General features: G+C 31.2%; 1 protein-coding gene across 3 annotated transcripts; it reads right to left on the reverse strand.

Annotated features, from left to right (window-relative positions):
• Window positions 1-465: 465 nt before the first annotated feature.
• On the reverse strand, window positions 466-10,907 carry Bma-vab-19 (Uncharacterized protein; the record flags this gene model as incomplete). Of its 3 annotated transcripts, none has more annotated exons than XM_043078626.1 (24): window positions 466-594; window positions 952-1,059; window positions 1,175-1,267; window positions 1,448-1,561; window positions 1,705-1,803; window positions 1,992-2,141; window positions 2,226-2,376; window positions 2,530-2,708; window positions 2,864-3,052; window positions 3,537-3,848; window positions 4,024-4,217; window positions 4,528-4,724; window positions 4,992-5,178; window positions 5,448-5,667; window positions 6,069-6,252; window positions 6,596-6,739; window positions 7,007-7,143; window positions 7,451-7,726; window positions 7,996-8,162; window positions 8,966-9,019; window positions 9,193-9,267; window positions 9,857-10,035; window positions 10,355-10,488; window positions 10,764-10,907. In XM_043078626.1, the coding sequence occupies 24 exons, from the start codon at window positions 10,905-10,907 to the stop codon at window positions 466-468; spliced, it is 3,816 nt and encodes a 1,271-aa protein (XP_042934560.1). The 3 variants fall into 3 exon arrangements, with proteins under 3 accessions (XP_042934560.1, XP_042934559.1, XP_042934561.1); XM_043078625.1 differs by having other exon boundaries at window positions 7,451-7,756; XM_043078627.1 differs by lacking the exons at window positions 466-594; window positions 952-1,059; window positions 1,175-1,267; ... (3 more) ...; window positions 2,226-2,376; window positions 2,530-2,708 and adding an exon at window positions 2,723-2,755 and having other exon boundaries at window positions 7,451-7,756.
• Window positions 10,908-12,947: the final 2,040 nt, after the last annotated feature.

The following is a 12,947-nucleotide window of genomic DNA, read 5'->3' on the forward strand; positions in this document are numbered from 1 at the left end:
CAAGTTGCATATTTCGTTTTAGTCTGATCTTCTAGTATTTAAAGAAATTAACAAATTAACTAAATGAGTAAATAACCGCCGTTTATTTGCAGTAGAAATTCACACAGAGAAATAACAAAAAACAAAGTTGAACAAGATTTTTGATTTATCATAATTTAATTATTCTGAATCAATTCTTCGATATTCTTTTCTATCCAGCTAGTGAACGATTTAGTCATGATGCTTTAAAAATTAGTTAAATTCTTGTATAAGTTATTTAAGACGACTGTAAAATGATTTAAATCTACGTTAAATTTTTACATGATTTGAATTCGATTGCTATAAAATAAGCTATCAAAAAGTTCATCGTCTACTAATAACTCTTAAAAGAAAATAAGCTATCGAAACAAACAAAAAGAAAAAAACAAAGCTATTCCTAGAAATGATAAGCTATCGAAACAAGTAAACATGACAATGATCGAGATTTCACGAAGTTAATTCTATCTTTTGCTGCTTCTGATTTTGTTTGCACGAATGGTTCAGATGTGCATAGATTAGAACACCAATATCACGATGACCATTCTCTACCGCAATCGATAAGGCTGTTGAACTGTCCTAAAATGTTGTTTAATTAATAGTTCCTATTTAATCAGTTTAGGTTTCATCATGATATTCAATTAAATTAATTTAACAGAACAACATATCTATTTTCTCAGAATGAAGTCAGCTGTTTGCAAACTATTGCTTTCATAATGTTTATTGAAGTTTTCAAAACACCTTTCTTTTATTTGAATTTTGTGAATGAGTTCAAACCTTGAATTCAGTAAATTTTGGAAGAACAAGTTATCAATAAATTGTAGAAGTTGCAAAAATTGACTTTATCTTTGTTCATATCCACGCTATTACGCAAAGAAAATGTTGTGAAATAAGTAGGAATTAATTAAAAATATTCTTGCAAAAGAAAGAACGAACACAGTCAGAAAGTGAAGCATCAATATCTTTCTGTAGAAGTAATAATTTCACGATTTCTTTATGACCGTGTTCCGCAGCACACATTAATGCTGTAGAGCCTTCCTCATCCTGAATTGTAAATTCTCCATGAATTTTCAAATTATGACAAAAACGATAAATAAAAGGAAAAATTCATGGAAAAATCATTCGTTATATCCACCATGTAATTAATGATTGATCAAACCTGTATATTGAGATCAGCCTGACAATCAATCAATAACTTCGTCGTGTTTATTTTACCATGAGAAACAGCCAGCATCAATGCTGTCTGTCCGTGCTAAAACATCAAAAATTTTTATTAAATTGAGTCAAAAGTTAAAAATATTTGGAACAAATTTTTTAAAGATTCTGAAAATTTTTTTACTATTCTCGTAATACAAGATTAAACTTTTCATAAATTAAAATGTTTGTGAAGAAAATATTACAAAATTTTCGATTATTTAAAAAGAAGACAAACCTGAACAGCTTGAGCATTAACATCGCCTAACTGAAATAGTCGATGAATAATAGCAGTCTCAACTTCATCGGATGCATCATAGAGCGATGCCAGCATCACCGGTGTATATCCCGCCTAAATACTTCATTTAATTGATACCAGGTGATTCAAACTTTATCCACTATTAATGAATACTCGAAATATCAAAACTTGATCTAGGATCACTACTGTTTATTGGTAATATTACCTAGAATTTCCATTTAGGTTCATAAACTGACCTTATTAGCACGATCTAAATTGCAGACTCGCGAATCTAACAGAACACTAACAACATCGAAATTACCATGAGATATTGCATAATGGAGAGCAGTATTCCCCTGTAACAAATCTCAGATTGTTAAATTTTCAAATTTCAATGCGATCTGAAATTTTTAATCAAAATTCATAATAAGCAGCCATTCACTACCAGAAACCTTAATTTTGCATATCTTCTCTTCACAATTCTATTCCTCACTCTCTCTCTCTCTCTCTTTACACTTAGAATTTAAAAGAAAAATGAATTAACATTGGGATCCGCCAGATTGATAACAAATTTAAGAACAGCATCTGATGTAGCCTCCAGCATATCAATGAAACCTTCCACTTCGACCGCTGATGCTGTTTTCCGCGCTGCCGTTTTTAACCATTCATGTTTTGCATGATTCGTCGCCCAATCCTTCAATGAAGCGAAATGTTAACTCGTGAAATTCACCTAAAGACAAAAATCACAAGAAAATGGTGACAATTTCAGCTCTCTTACCAACAAAGAAGATTCAAATGGATCCGATTTCTGAAAGTGATTCTTAAGGATTCCGATCGCTTCATTAAGTTGCAGTGTTAATTCAAACTGAGCAGCTGTACTTGCCTCATTCGTATCGTATGAACCTTCCGAATCGGAAGATGAACTCGTGCTGCAAATCGTCTGTACTGCTTATGGTATTTTTAGCTCTCATAACGAGTTAAGAAATTAAGGTTAAAAATACTTTGATTAAGAATGTTCAGAAGAGACAAATTTTGTGTGACTTAAATTAAAAACCTTTGGAAACGAAGTCTAGTAACGTTACCTGTCTTCAAAAACGATTGAGTTATTAGTTTTTTCATAGCCTGGGGAAGATATCTTCGGTGGTACGTTCTTTAGGAGTTGCGCCGATCGAGGAAACGTCACTGCTCTTCCGTTGGAATACGTTCGTAGAGTACGCATCTCCGAACGTAACGGGGTCAGTCGATCGGCTATTTCAGCTTCCTAGAGGCATATCATTACTTACAAAAGTGCGAGTCTTTGAACCAAACCTTAAAAAAAACTTTGAACTTTAAAAAAAATTGACGTATTTCAAAATCAATTTATTGGTATAGAAAGAAATTTATTAAATCAAAATCTTAATGAAACGATGGACAAACTTCATCAGGTGATTGTGGTACAGTTTCTCCAGGAATGTATTTGCTGATTTTAGGTCGTGGTATTCGAGCTGGAACCGGTTCTGGGACCTTCGATAATTCCATTTGTGGTGATACAAAATCTCTCTTAAGATTGACTTTTTCTTTCAAAGCATCTTTCGTTGTCTGAGGTGTTGAGGAATCCGAATTGCGCTGAAGCATGAACTATTGAGAATAGTTATGCGAAAAATTGTAAAATAAAGGAGAAAGTTTTGCTGTCTCCCTCCATTTTCTCAAGAATTATTTTGTTTACGGAAGAGTTAATCATTTCAAATGAATAAATCAGATCACATATTCTGATGAAACTAAAAAGAAAACAGCGGGTTGAGTGCAATTTTACTCTAAATCAATTTATAAAAATGCTAACAAAAAACCATAATTGTCTAAAAATAGCGAACTACGGGAAAGACCAAATAACACTTATCCGTGCTTTCCATGCAAATCTAAAGCAATTTTCACTTAGTTTTTCTCATCAATTTTATAATTTGTATTTTCTTAATTCTTAAATTACCAACAACAATGTGGTGATTCATTCAATTTACTTAAAAAATTTCAATCTTTTAATCATAATTAAGTCTACTAAGTAGAATGTTGAACTCTAAAGAAAGAGTCGTGGTACGTCAAGAACTGAATTTACCTGTGTTTCATGCTGATCAACGATGTATTGCAGCGGGTCTCCTTTTTTACTAGCTGATCGCCAAGATTTGGATATTGCTGTACCACGGATGAAATTTAGTGGTTGTGATTTTTCAGTGAGCATTTTTTTAACTATGGCTGCACGAGCGTGACCAAGTGCTCGAGGTGTTTTGACCTTTGCGGCTACTTCATTTCTAGTTTTAACGTCTAAATTGTCTGCAATACGTTGTTCCAACGACAACTGCTCCGCAGACTTCGCACTCTTGAAATCAATATCTTCTGGATCCGATAGTGTTTCTTCTATTACACAAATCTTCAAGCAAATGGTTCATATGAGAATGCAATGTAAAAAAAAAAAAAACGAATTTTGAAAATTTCACTCTTCACGGCCACGTAATTAATGTATGTTAAAGTATATATGAAGTGCGAAATTCTCAAAAGTTTATGGTGTCTTCAGAATCCAAAACGACATAAAAAAAGAGCTTCACCATATCGTCATCATCACTATCTAACATCATTTCCTTTTGATGGTTGATTCCATCCGGTGCTGGTGGAGGTATTTCATGTACCTCGATAACGTCATCCTCGTTACCCACTGCTACATCCTTCCTATCTCTGGATGGAATCAACCACAGCGATTCCGCTATTTCCCTATCATCAATTACTCGTGGCTCACTTTGTTCTGTAAAGCATGTCTTTGATCACTTTTAATCATTGTGCACAACTGAATAATGACTAATAAGCAACATCAATAACAATAATTTTTTCCTGAGTACAATTTCTCGTTTATGCTTTTCATATTCTTCCTTAATTTCCTAAATTAACAGATAACTCGAAGACAGGTAATTTACAATATAGTAAGACAAATAGGGAAGTATTTTTGCTTACTAATTATTGCTTATAAATGTATTCAGATTTGAACCGACATGCATTTCTAATTATTAATTCACAAAAAAAAAAAAAAAAAAAAACCACAAAAAATTAAAACAAACCGAACTCTGTTTGGGATGCGACAGTAGTGTAGCATATCCTTTGTCCTATTTCCTCGATATCCATTCCAGTGAAAGCATCAACAAAATCACGTGTCATCAATTCACCGCAAACTGTGTAGGAATCTTTCTGAGTTACCTGTACCGTACCGATGTTATGATTTAACAAACACATCGGTGATGTGGAAATGCACACCGTTCTGTAAAAAATTGTGATTTACTAAATTTTACTAAATGAGATATTTTAAAATCATAACAGAAATGAAAGCTTTTTAAATTTTATTTAAATCTGAAGGAACACTAAGCATTTTAATTAATAGCAATATTACTTTTAGAATATAACATAGATGTAAATGAGTTAAGAAAATACTTCAATCGGCCATTTTAATTACTAATAGAAAGTACAAAATACAAGGCCTAATAAAAGGCATCTCCAAAATATAACAAGTATTTAAAAAATGAGCTACCTCGTTTTGATTTGTTCAGTTTGAATGTGACGTGAATGGGATGTAATCGGAGTAGTCATGGATGAGGAATCCTTGAATAAAGGAATACTTTGTTTACTTCCAGTTTCTGAGTCAACCAGCTCGACAGCATCCGTCATACTCGAAAAATCACACATCATAGTAAACATATCACTCCCACAGCCATAATCTATTCATAAATAAATTCAAAATTAAAATATTTGATATTACCGGTTTCATAAATAAAAATGGAAATTTTTGACTTATTATTAAAGTTGCCAATCTTATTTTTGAAGTTTAAAGTTTTCAAATACAGCTAAACCTCTCCCTAATTCTTTTCCACTGTAGTCCCTTCGCAAATGATTTGCCATAAATCTTTATTACCCAAACTAATGCGCAAAATGAATCAGACTGGAATTTTAATGAGCCATGCAAAGAAAATTATATATTCCGACTAACCATTAGTGACCAATGGTTCAGCGCTACATTCAAAATGACATTCTGGCCCAATAACCAGCAGTTCCTGATTCGGTAAATCGGTAGCAGAGCCACGAGAAGAAGCCAACAGTTTGTCAGTTGTAATTCCAGTCGAGTAGAACTGTGGTTCTGAAACAGGTGAACTGGCGATATCTTTATACCAAAGCATTTCGACTCGATCCACCGACGATATACTTGTCCTCTGCAAATTATAACTTCGTTATAATTTTGAATTTTCAGAATTTTACATAGAGAAAAAAAAAGGTTTACCACCATGAATCACATTAAACAAATGCATAAATAGATAATTTTCCAAATATATTATTTTTTTCTAAAAAATTGATTGGCAATAATTAATAATCATATTAGCATTAATAAAAGGTACATACTATATATTTCCTATCAATGAAGAATAACATTAATAAAGAAAATTGCTTACGTAAAAACTCGCGCGGTGAACATCACTACTATGAACAGTCTATCTACCACAAATTGTCAAAATATCTATTATAAATTTTTGGTGGTGATAAGATGGTTTCAGCAAACAGATTATAATTCCCAAAGAAGAAAGAATAAAAATCTCATTTGAACGAGAGCAATAACCTTATCATCAACTTCGATAAGCAATGCATCAGTGCCAGTGTCTTTTTTCTCCTCCTTTATCTTTTCAGTATAAAGCATTTCACATGAGTCTCCAACACTTTTGTCAACAATAACTCTCTCTTCTTCCTTCCTTCTTTGATTTTCAACTATTTTACTTTTCGCTTCATCCGTCGCTTCTTTTAATCTTAATTCACTTTAATAATTTAGAAACACAATTAATTTAAATGAAAATTCCGCCTAACCTAATTGAAGAGAACAGAGGAGGACACATTTTTGATGTTAAAATAGAAAAAAAGTTAAAATAGCTCCCTAAGAATCTTTCTCTCATCTTTCCCTTTGCTCAATTCTGGGTAATCAATGTTGCCAAATGAAAAATAGTTAATTAATTAAAAAAAAAATCAAAATTAATTAAGCCGATAAGTAAACTTAAAAATAATCAATATCTTTAATTCTTAGGTATGCACAATAACAAAAAATTTTGTAAAATATGTTGGAATGGTGTGCGCAAATGGAAATGACTTAATGACCTGCACGACAAATCAGACAGCTGTTTTTGAAGGTTGCAGCACTGAAAGCATATTCCGTTGGCATTGACATCATTATTGAGATCATTTGAACCTACCGGCAATGCATCCTTATTCGCTGACTGCACAAAGTTATTTTCGACAGATCTGCAAAAAATGTGCAAACTTTTCTTGTTACTTAAAATGCTCAAAATATTCTGAAGAAGAGAGATAGAATATAAGCATTTAATAACGTACAAAGAATTAAATTATGTTGAAGCAAAAAACAATTTCAACTTCAACTGCTTTTCGACTTAATTGCAATTGAAGTTTACTCAGTAAGAATCAATTATGTGACATGGATTTATGAAATTAATTAAAGCAGTAGTGAAGACTACAATTTTATTTGTAAATAATTTGTTATATGAACTCTACTCATTTGAAATATTTTTCACGTATGTTCTTGTGCTTTCTTTTATGTCCCTCATACTGCTTGGGATCGAACATTTTTCGGCTATTGAAAAATTTAGTGATAAATAAGATGGTGAACTTCGATCACGTATTAATCGTTCCTGCAACTATCAGTATGAAATTAGTAGATTTTAAAATTTCCTTCACAAAAACAACCAATCAAATGAGATAAGGCATTGTTTTAACATCGGTTTTGAGAATAATGAATATAACTAGCGCAATTATGAATTGATTTCTTAGGAAAAGCTAAAACTATAGAAGCATTTCTCAGCAATGCCTTATCAAGATTAATTGTTGATAAAGTTTCAATTAATATTTTCATATGAAAATTTGTATACCAATTGTATATTAAAAAAATTGCATATATATTTGGAAGGAAAAAGAAAACAAATTGTTAAATAAACTTACTGAGAACGGTGAGCAATTTCTTAGATAAGGCATGGGTGGGACAAGTATCTGTTTAGAACCCATTCTGAAAGCATTATCATCTGCTTTATGACGTCTCATACTAACGAACCCGTCGACGTCCACAGCACTGGATGATCTTTCGACCAGTGAACGACGTATCCTCCAGTGCGGTTGCTGCACTGACTCTGTGTCACTCGGGTACTGATATGATGAAGCGAGGGTGAGTGAACGTCGTGGCGCATCTGGAGTTCTGCTGCCCAAATAATGCATCTTACCCTGCTCGTACAATGAACGATTATGTTCCAACTGCCAAAAAAGAATGAATAAAAAAAAGTGAGTTGTGTATCTCGAAAAGTTGAAAAAATAAACATCATGTTTAAGTTTAGGATTTAGAAAAAAAGTTGCAAAGAAGAGGCCATGAAAGTTGTTTTCCTCAAGTCCGATTAATTTCAGCTAAGCGCATTTTACACGAAAATGATCATCTCGAAAGCACTGGCCCTCACAACATTAATTTCGCTAAAAGAAAGCTATGAAGTGAAAGAAACTTCTTGGGATAAACCGATGTTGTAATTTCGACTTTCCATATTCCAAAAATCTGATGCCTGAGAGCTGTTTGTTGTAAATAAGGTTTTTTGGATGTGATCATTAGGTTCATTGTTTTGATAATTTGATTTGATTTTTGATATTGCTCTTCCCAAAGCAGTATGATATTCTATAGATTTTTATGCATTAAGAAGGAAGGGAATGGAATTGCACAGTTTCAATAATTTCAATGATTTGATCAAAATAAATCGGAAGTAGTCAATTATTTTCTTTTTTAATTTCATTGCAGAGAGAAATTATGAGGCATATTTAAAGGAAAAGCATTACTTTTGAATTCATTAATGGCTATTAACTATTTTCATCATTTTGAATTTTGGGACTTTTCGACAACTTAGATATATTTTTTCATCAGACATTTGGTACATATTAAAAGCAAATTATATTCGTTAACTACTTAATAAAAGAAACAATACTATACTAAAAAAATGAATGTAAGTGCAATTAGAATTGATCTAAAAAAAGATGCGTAAAGTTGATCGGAAAGTGGAAAGTATATCAACGGATTATGACTGCTTATCAAACCCATAACATATATAAATGATAATAATTGAGGAATGAATAAATGGAGTAAATTTTGCAGGCGAATGATTATATTATTATAATTGCTTGATCCTTCTTGATCTTTATGACATTTCACCCTTAGTAATCATTTTATTAAGAAATGAATCAAATTTCTCCCTTCAAATCATTATTCCTCTCAATAATATATATATAGACATTCTGTGGGGAGTAATTAGTATATACCTATTTTCAGTTATTACCTCTTCCTTTGCTAATAATTGAAAAGTATCTTAAAATCTACATTGAATGCAATCAGATATACAGTGATGCTCTACATCAGTCTTCATTAAATTTGAGCAAAAACATAGTGACATATCAGTCACCTAAGCAAGTAACAATAATTTAAGTTACCGTGTTGCTGCACTTCAGGCACAAGTACAGGTTTCCCCGATGATGACGCAGCATCTGAAAAATACTTTATTTCGGTTATGGCACAATGCCTAAAAATGAAGGCTTCACCACTACTAGATTAATTTTTTTGATATAACTTTGTGGTTGAAAAAAAGCTATCATATAAAATTGGCTTTAATTAAGACGTATAAATTGTATTAAAAGTTTAATTTGAATCCTAAACAAACCGTTGTGTGAATTTATAAAAGTCTGTGAGCGGCTAATATGTTTTCGCTTCACTATCTCATGTGATATTAGCGGTGCTGAAAAAATTTCAACATTTTTAAGATTGTAGAATGATGACTTTTTTTTTGCAATTTTCAATCGTTTTCAACATATTGGCTAACTTACAGTTCATTTGGTTATCTGCTTTTAAACTGAGAACAAGAATTTAACAACATTTTATCATCTTTCTGTAAGCATTTGAAGGAATACCTGAGAGATTGAAATGATTAGTTTAATTACTCATCACTTCAGTTATTTCTATCATTTTGTTTCGAGTTCCTTGAACTTTTAGATTTTTACTTACTATTTTGCTCCTTTTCAATGTTCAAAGGAAATGAATTAGTAAAAAGAGTTTCTGATTAGTGGAAAGAGTCTTAAGCTTAAAATCTTTCTCTCATTAAAAAAGTTTCTCCACATAACTTCCAATATTCAAACTAAGGCAGGGAAATTCAATTAAGAATTTCGATCCCTCATTTTTACTTTTCGCACTAGTCATTTTAATTATCATATTTCGCTATTTTTCAAGTAAATGTGTAATCTATTCAGTTACACAGAAAATTTCATGGTTACTGCAATAAAAGCACGTCTTTATAACATTCATCATTTTGAAAGATTAAAAAAACTAACACATCTTTGGTGGCAACAGCCGATTCTTACTTTGCGTTGTACCATAATCTGAAAAGTAACCATTGCATCGTACATTTTTTAGTGCATTATTTAGCAGATCTCGTGATTCTCGTTTTGAATTGCTTTTTCGCAAATTCAGTGTTTCTTCAAAGTCGCTTACTACGTTTTCCAGTGAGTCACTGAAATTTTTCAACGATAATGTTTGACATCAATTATCAAATTTCGACTAATTTGAATAGCTCCAACGTCTTTAATAACTTAATATCTGTTTGTTGGTCAGTAACAGGAAATGAAATTCGTGTCAAAATTCCATCTTTATCTTTGATGAATGAATCAGCTTCATTTCTCATTTCAAACAAATTCTTTCTCAAAGAACACTGAAAAGAGGATGTAGACAATCTTATAAACCACGTAACAAAATAAGAATAGCATTTCAGCATTTGCCAAGTTTTTGTTTATTTTTTTGTTAACCAAAATTCCTTAGATTCAAAAACTGACCTAAAAATAGAATCTAACGGGCTAAACGAAGACTTTTCAATCAATTGCTTTGTAGTTAGGTAACATCTTTCGGAGGTGTCATTCTGATCACTAATGTGCTTCAATGAATTTTTTCGTGGGCCATTTTCATCGTTCTGAAAATATTGGGAACATTCTAAATTCAACTCTTCAAGCTATATAACCGTGTAAATTTATTTTAATTTGTTTGACTTCAAATTAGGAAATTCCAAATTTTCATTAGCAATCTATTCAAAAGAAATCTATATAATTTTACTGCATTTATAATGAACAATTTGGAAGATTTTGAGAGTATTGTGGAATTGAAAGAACTTGCAAAGTAAACAAAATATGTTAGCAGTGTTACTTGAATAAGAATAAATCTAGTAAATCAACAAATAAAATATACTACCGTAGCTGTCAAAAGGCTGTTTTCATTTGCAACATTTTCCACAAAATCAACAAATCCAAGATCTATGTGAAACCCAAATGGACAACAGTTACATTTCGAGGTTTCCGTCTCTTTGACATGACCATTTACCTTCGTTGCAGCCATTACCAATGTCTCGATTTAATCTCTATCAAAATTCTTCTTAAATATTTTATATATTTTTTAGTTACTTTAGTTCCAATACCAGCACCAGATTGATGAACACTTCCAAACTGTTAAATGATCAATAGCCATCCAACCCTAAATTTATTTATGATAATCATCATGATTAAAAGCAAGACAGAAATAAGTTACTTTTTCACTAGATGGATCAATCAGTTATCAATGATTAGTTGGTTATCAATAAAAGTGGCATTGTTATTAAGATTTGGTCATCAACTCAACATACATCACTTTAGTTCACTTTTTTTTAAACTCACTTCATAACTAACTAAATAGTCATTTCAAAGTTATATTTATTGATTAAGGCAATAAAGTAGTATAGCAAACAAATGGAAACAAGTAAGCGATCATTAGTGCAGTAACTGATGATGTAATCTAGCAACCAAACCTTAAGATAACTAGAAAATATAAAATAGTTTGTACTAATTGTCGAAATTTTCCAAATTAAAGAAAACGATAATGTGATTTCTATGAATTTTAATTTTAACTAATATAAGAGATTGTTTGTAAAGATAGAAAATAGATGGAGCAGAAACTGGTGAGCATATGATATGAATACATTCTCTTTTCAAATTGTGTGACATAATTTTGGAAACCGTTTTAACAATGACAAGGAAATGGTTTAGTTATTTCTTCTATTGAGCCCAAAAATCTTCAAGAATTATAATACTTTTGATTTTATTCATGCTTATCTACCACTTAAAGACAGATCTATAGTTATGCACATTTTGTAATGAAGTTAAAAATTGTTCAAAATAATCATTAATTTTGGACAGAAATCAAAGTTAACAAGGAAAAGTATCGAGGGGAGAAAAGTAGAAATGACGGATGACACAATACGCCTGCAATATGAATAATCTTGGAGCGCCTATGAATTGCTCAAACAAAAGAAAACATTCATGGAAACTTATTTTGATAAAATTTCATGTAAAAAGCGGAAGAGAATTTTTTGATTTGTTTGAAAAGTAGTTACTGAGTAGTACATGCTAAGTTCTCCAAATTCAAATTATTTTAATCCATCAAATTGAAGAGCAAAATAGAAGGTAATAAAAGGAACATAAGCAATGCTCAAAGAAAAATAAAAAAGCAAAAATGTACAAGCAAAAGTGTATGATTAACAAGAATTTGCTATGATCTGATATTTTGCAGTAAGTCAAAGTACTTACTTACTGGTTTTAATGGTTAATGGTAATGGTCAATTCAGAGCAATGAATATAATGAAAAATTGAAGATATGAATAGTCAGGTCACTCACTATGTATTATAATGTTGTTTATGATATGTGTAGCCACAACTGTTATCGAGAAGAAATCTTTTCGTCTGGCCACAAACACAGTGTAAAGTCAAACAGACTGAATAATGATGGCAATCCTGACAGATTTGAAGGATAAAAATGGATCAGAAGAAGGAGAAGCTTATTTAACGGTATTTTTCAATGACCAGTCACTTAATGTTTAAATTTGCATATCATTGAAATTTGAAAATTCTTAATTTCCAAATATATATGTGTAATTATGAATATAAAACACCGATTTCAAAATTTAATTCAGGACTTATTCCCAACGTATAGCCGGAAATTACATTTTTTGATCCTAAAAAAAAAGAAAAAAAAATGAAATATGGACTTTCAAATTTTCATGATTATGCACAGGCTCCTAAATTCATTGTTACTTTATCTTTAATTGCTAAGATAAACAGTTTTCTCATAACTTATTTGGCATATGTGAAATTAAGTAAATGAAAAGATGTGAATTTAAAACGAATCATTAATGCTAAGCACAACTCAACATAATAAGAAAGGCATGATATTATCAATGAATTGTTTGAATATTTCTAAAAAATAAAAAATAGCCCATTGGTACTATTAAAACGATAAATGCATAATGAAAGCCATCCGACTGGAATTTTCAAAGAAATGTCATCAATCGCTTCACCAATATATTATAGACGTTATTTGACAAAAAAAATAAAATCCATTTTTTGA

This window comes from Brugia malayi, assembly GCF_000002995.4.
Source record: "Brugia malayi strain FR3 genome assembly, contig: Bm_v4_Chr2_contig_001, whole genome shotgun sequence".
Classification (NCBI taxonomy): domain Eukaryota; kingdom Metazoa; phylum Nematoda; class Chromadorea; order Rhabditida; family Onchocercidae; genus Brugia; species Brugia malayi.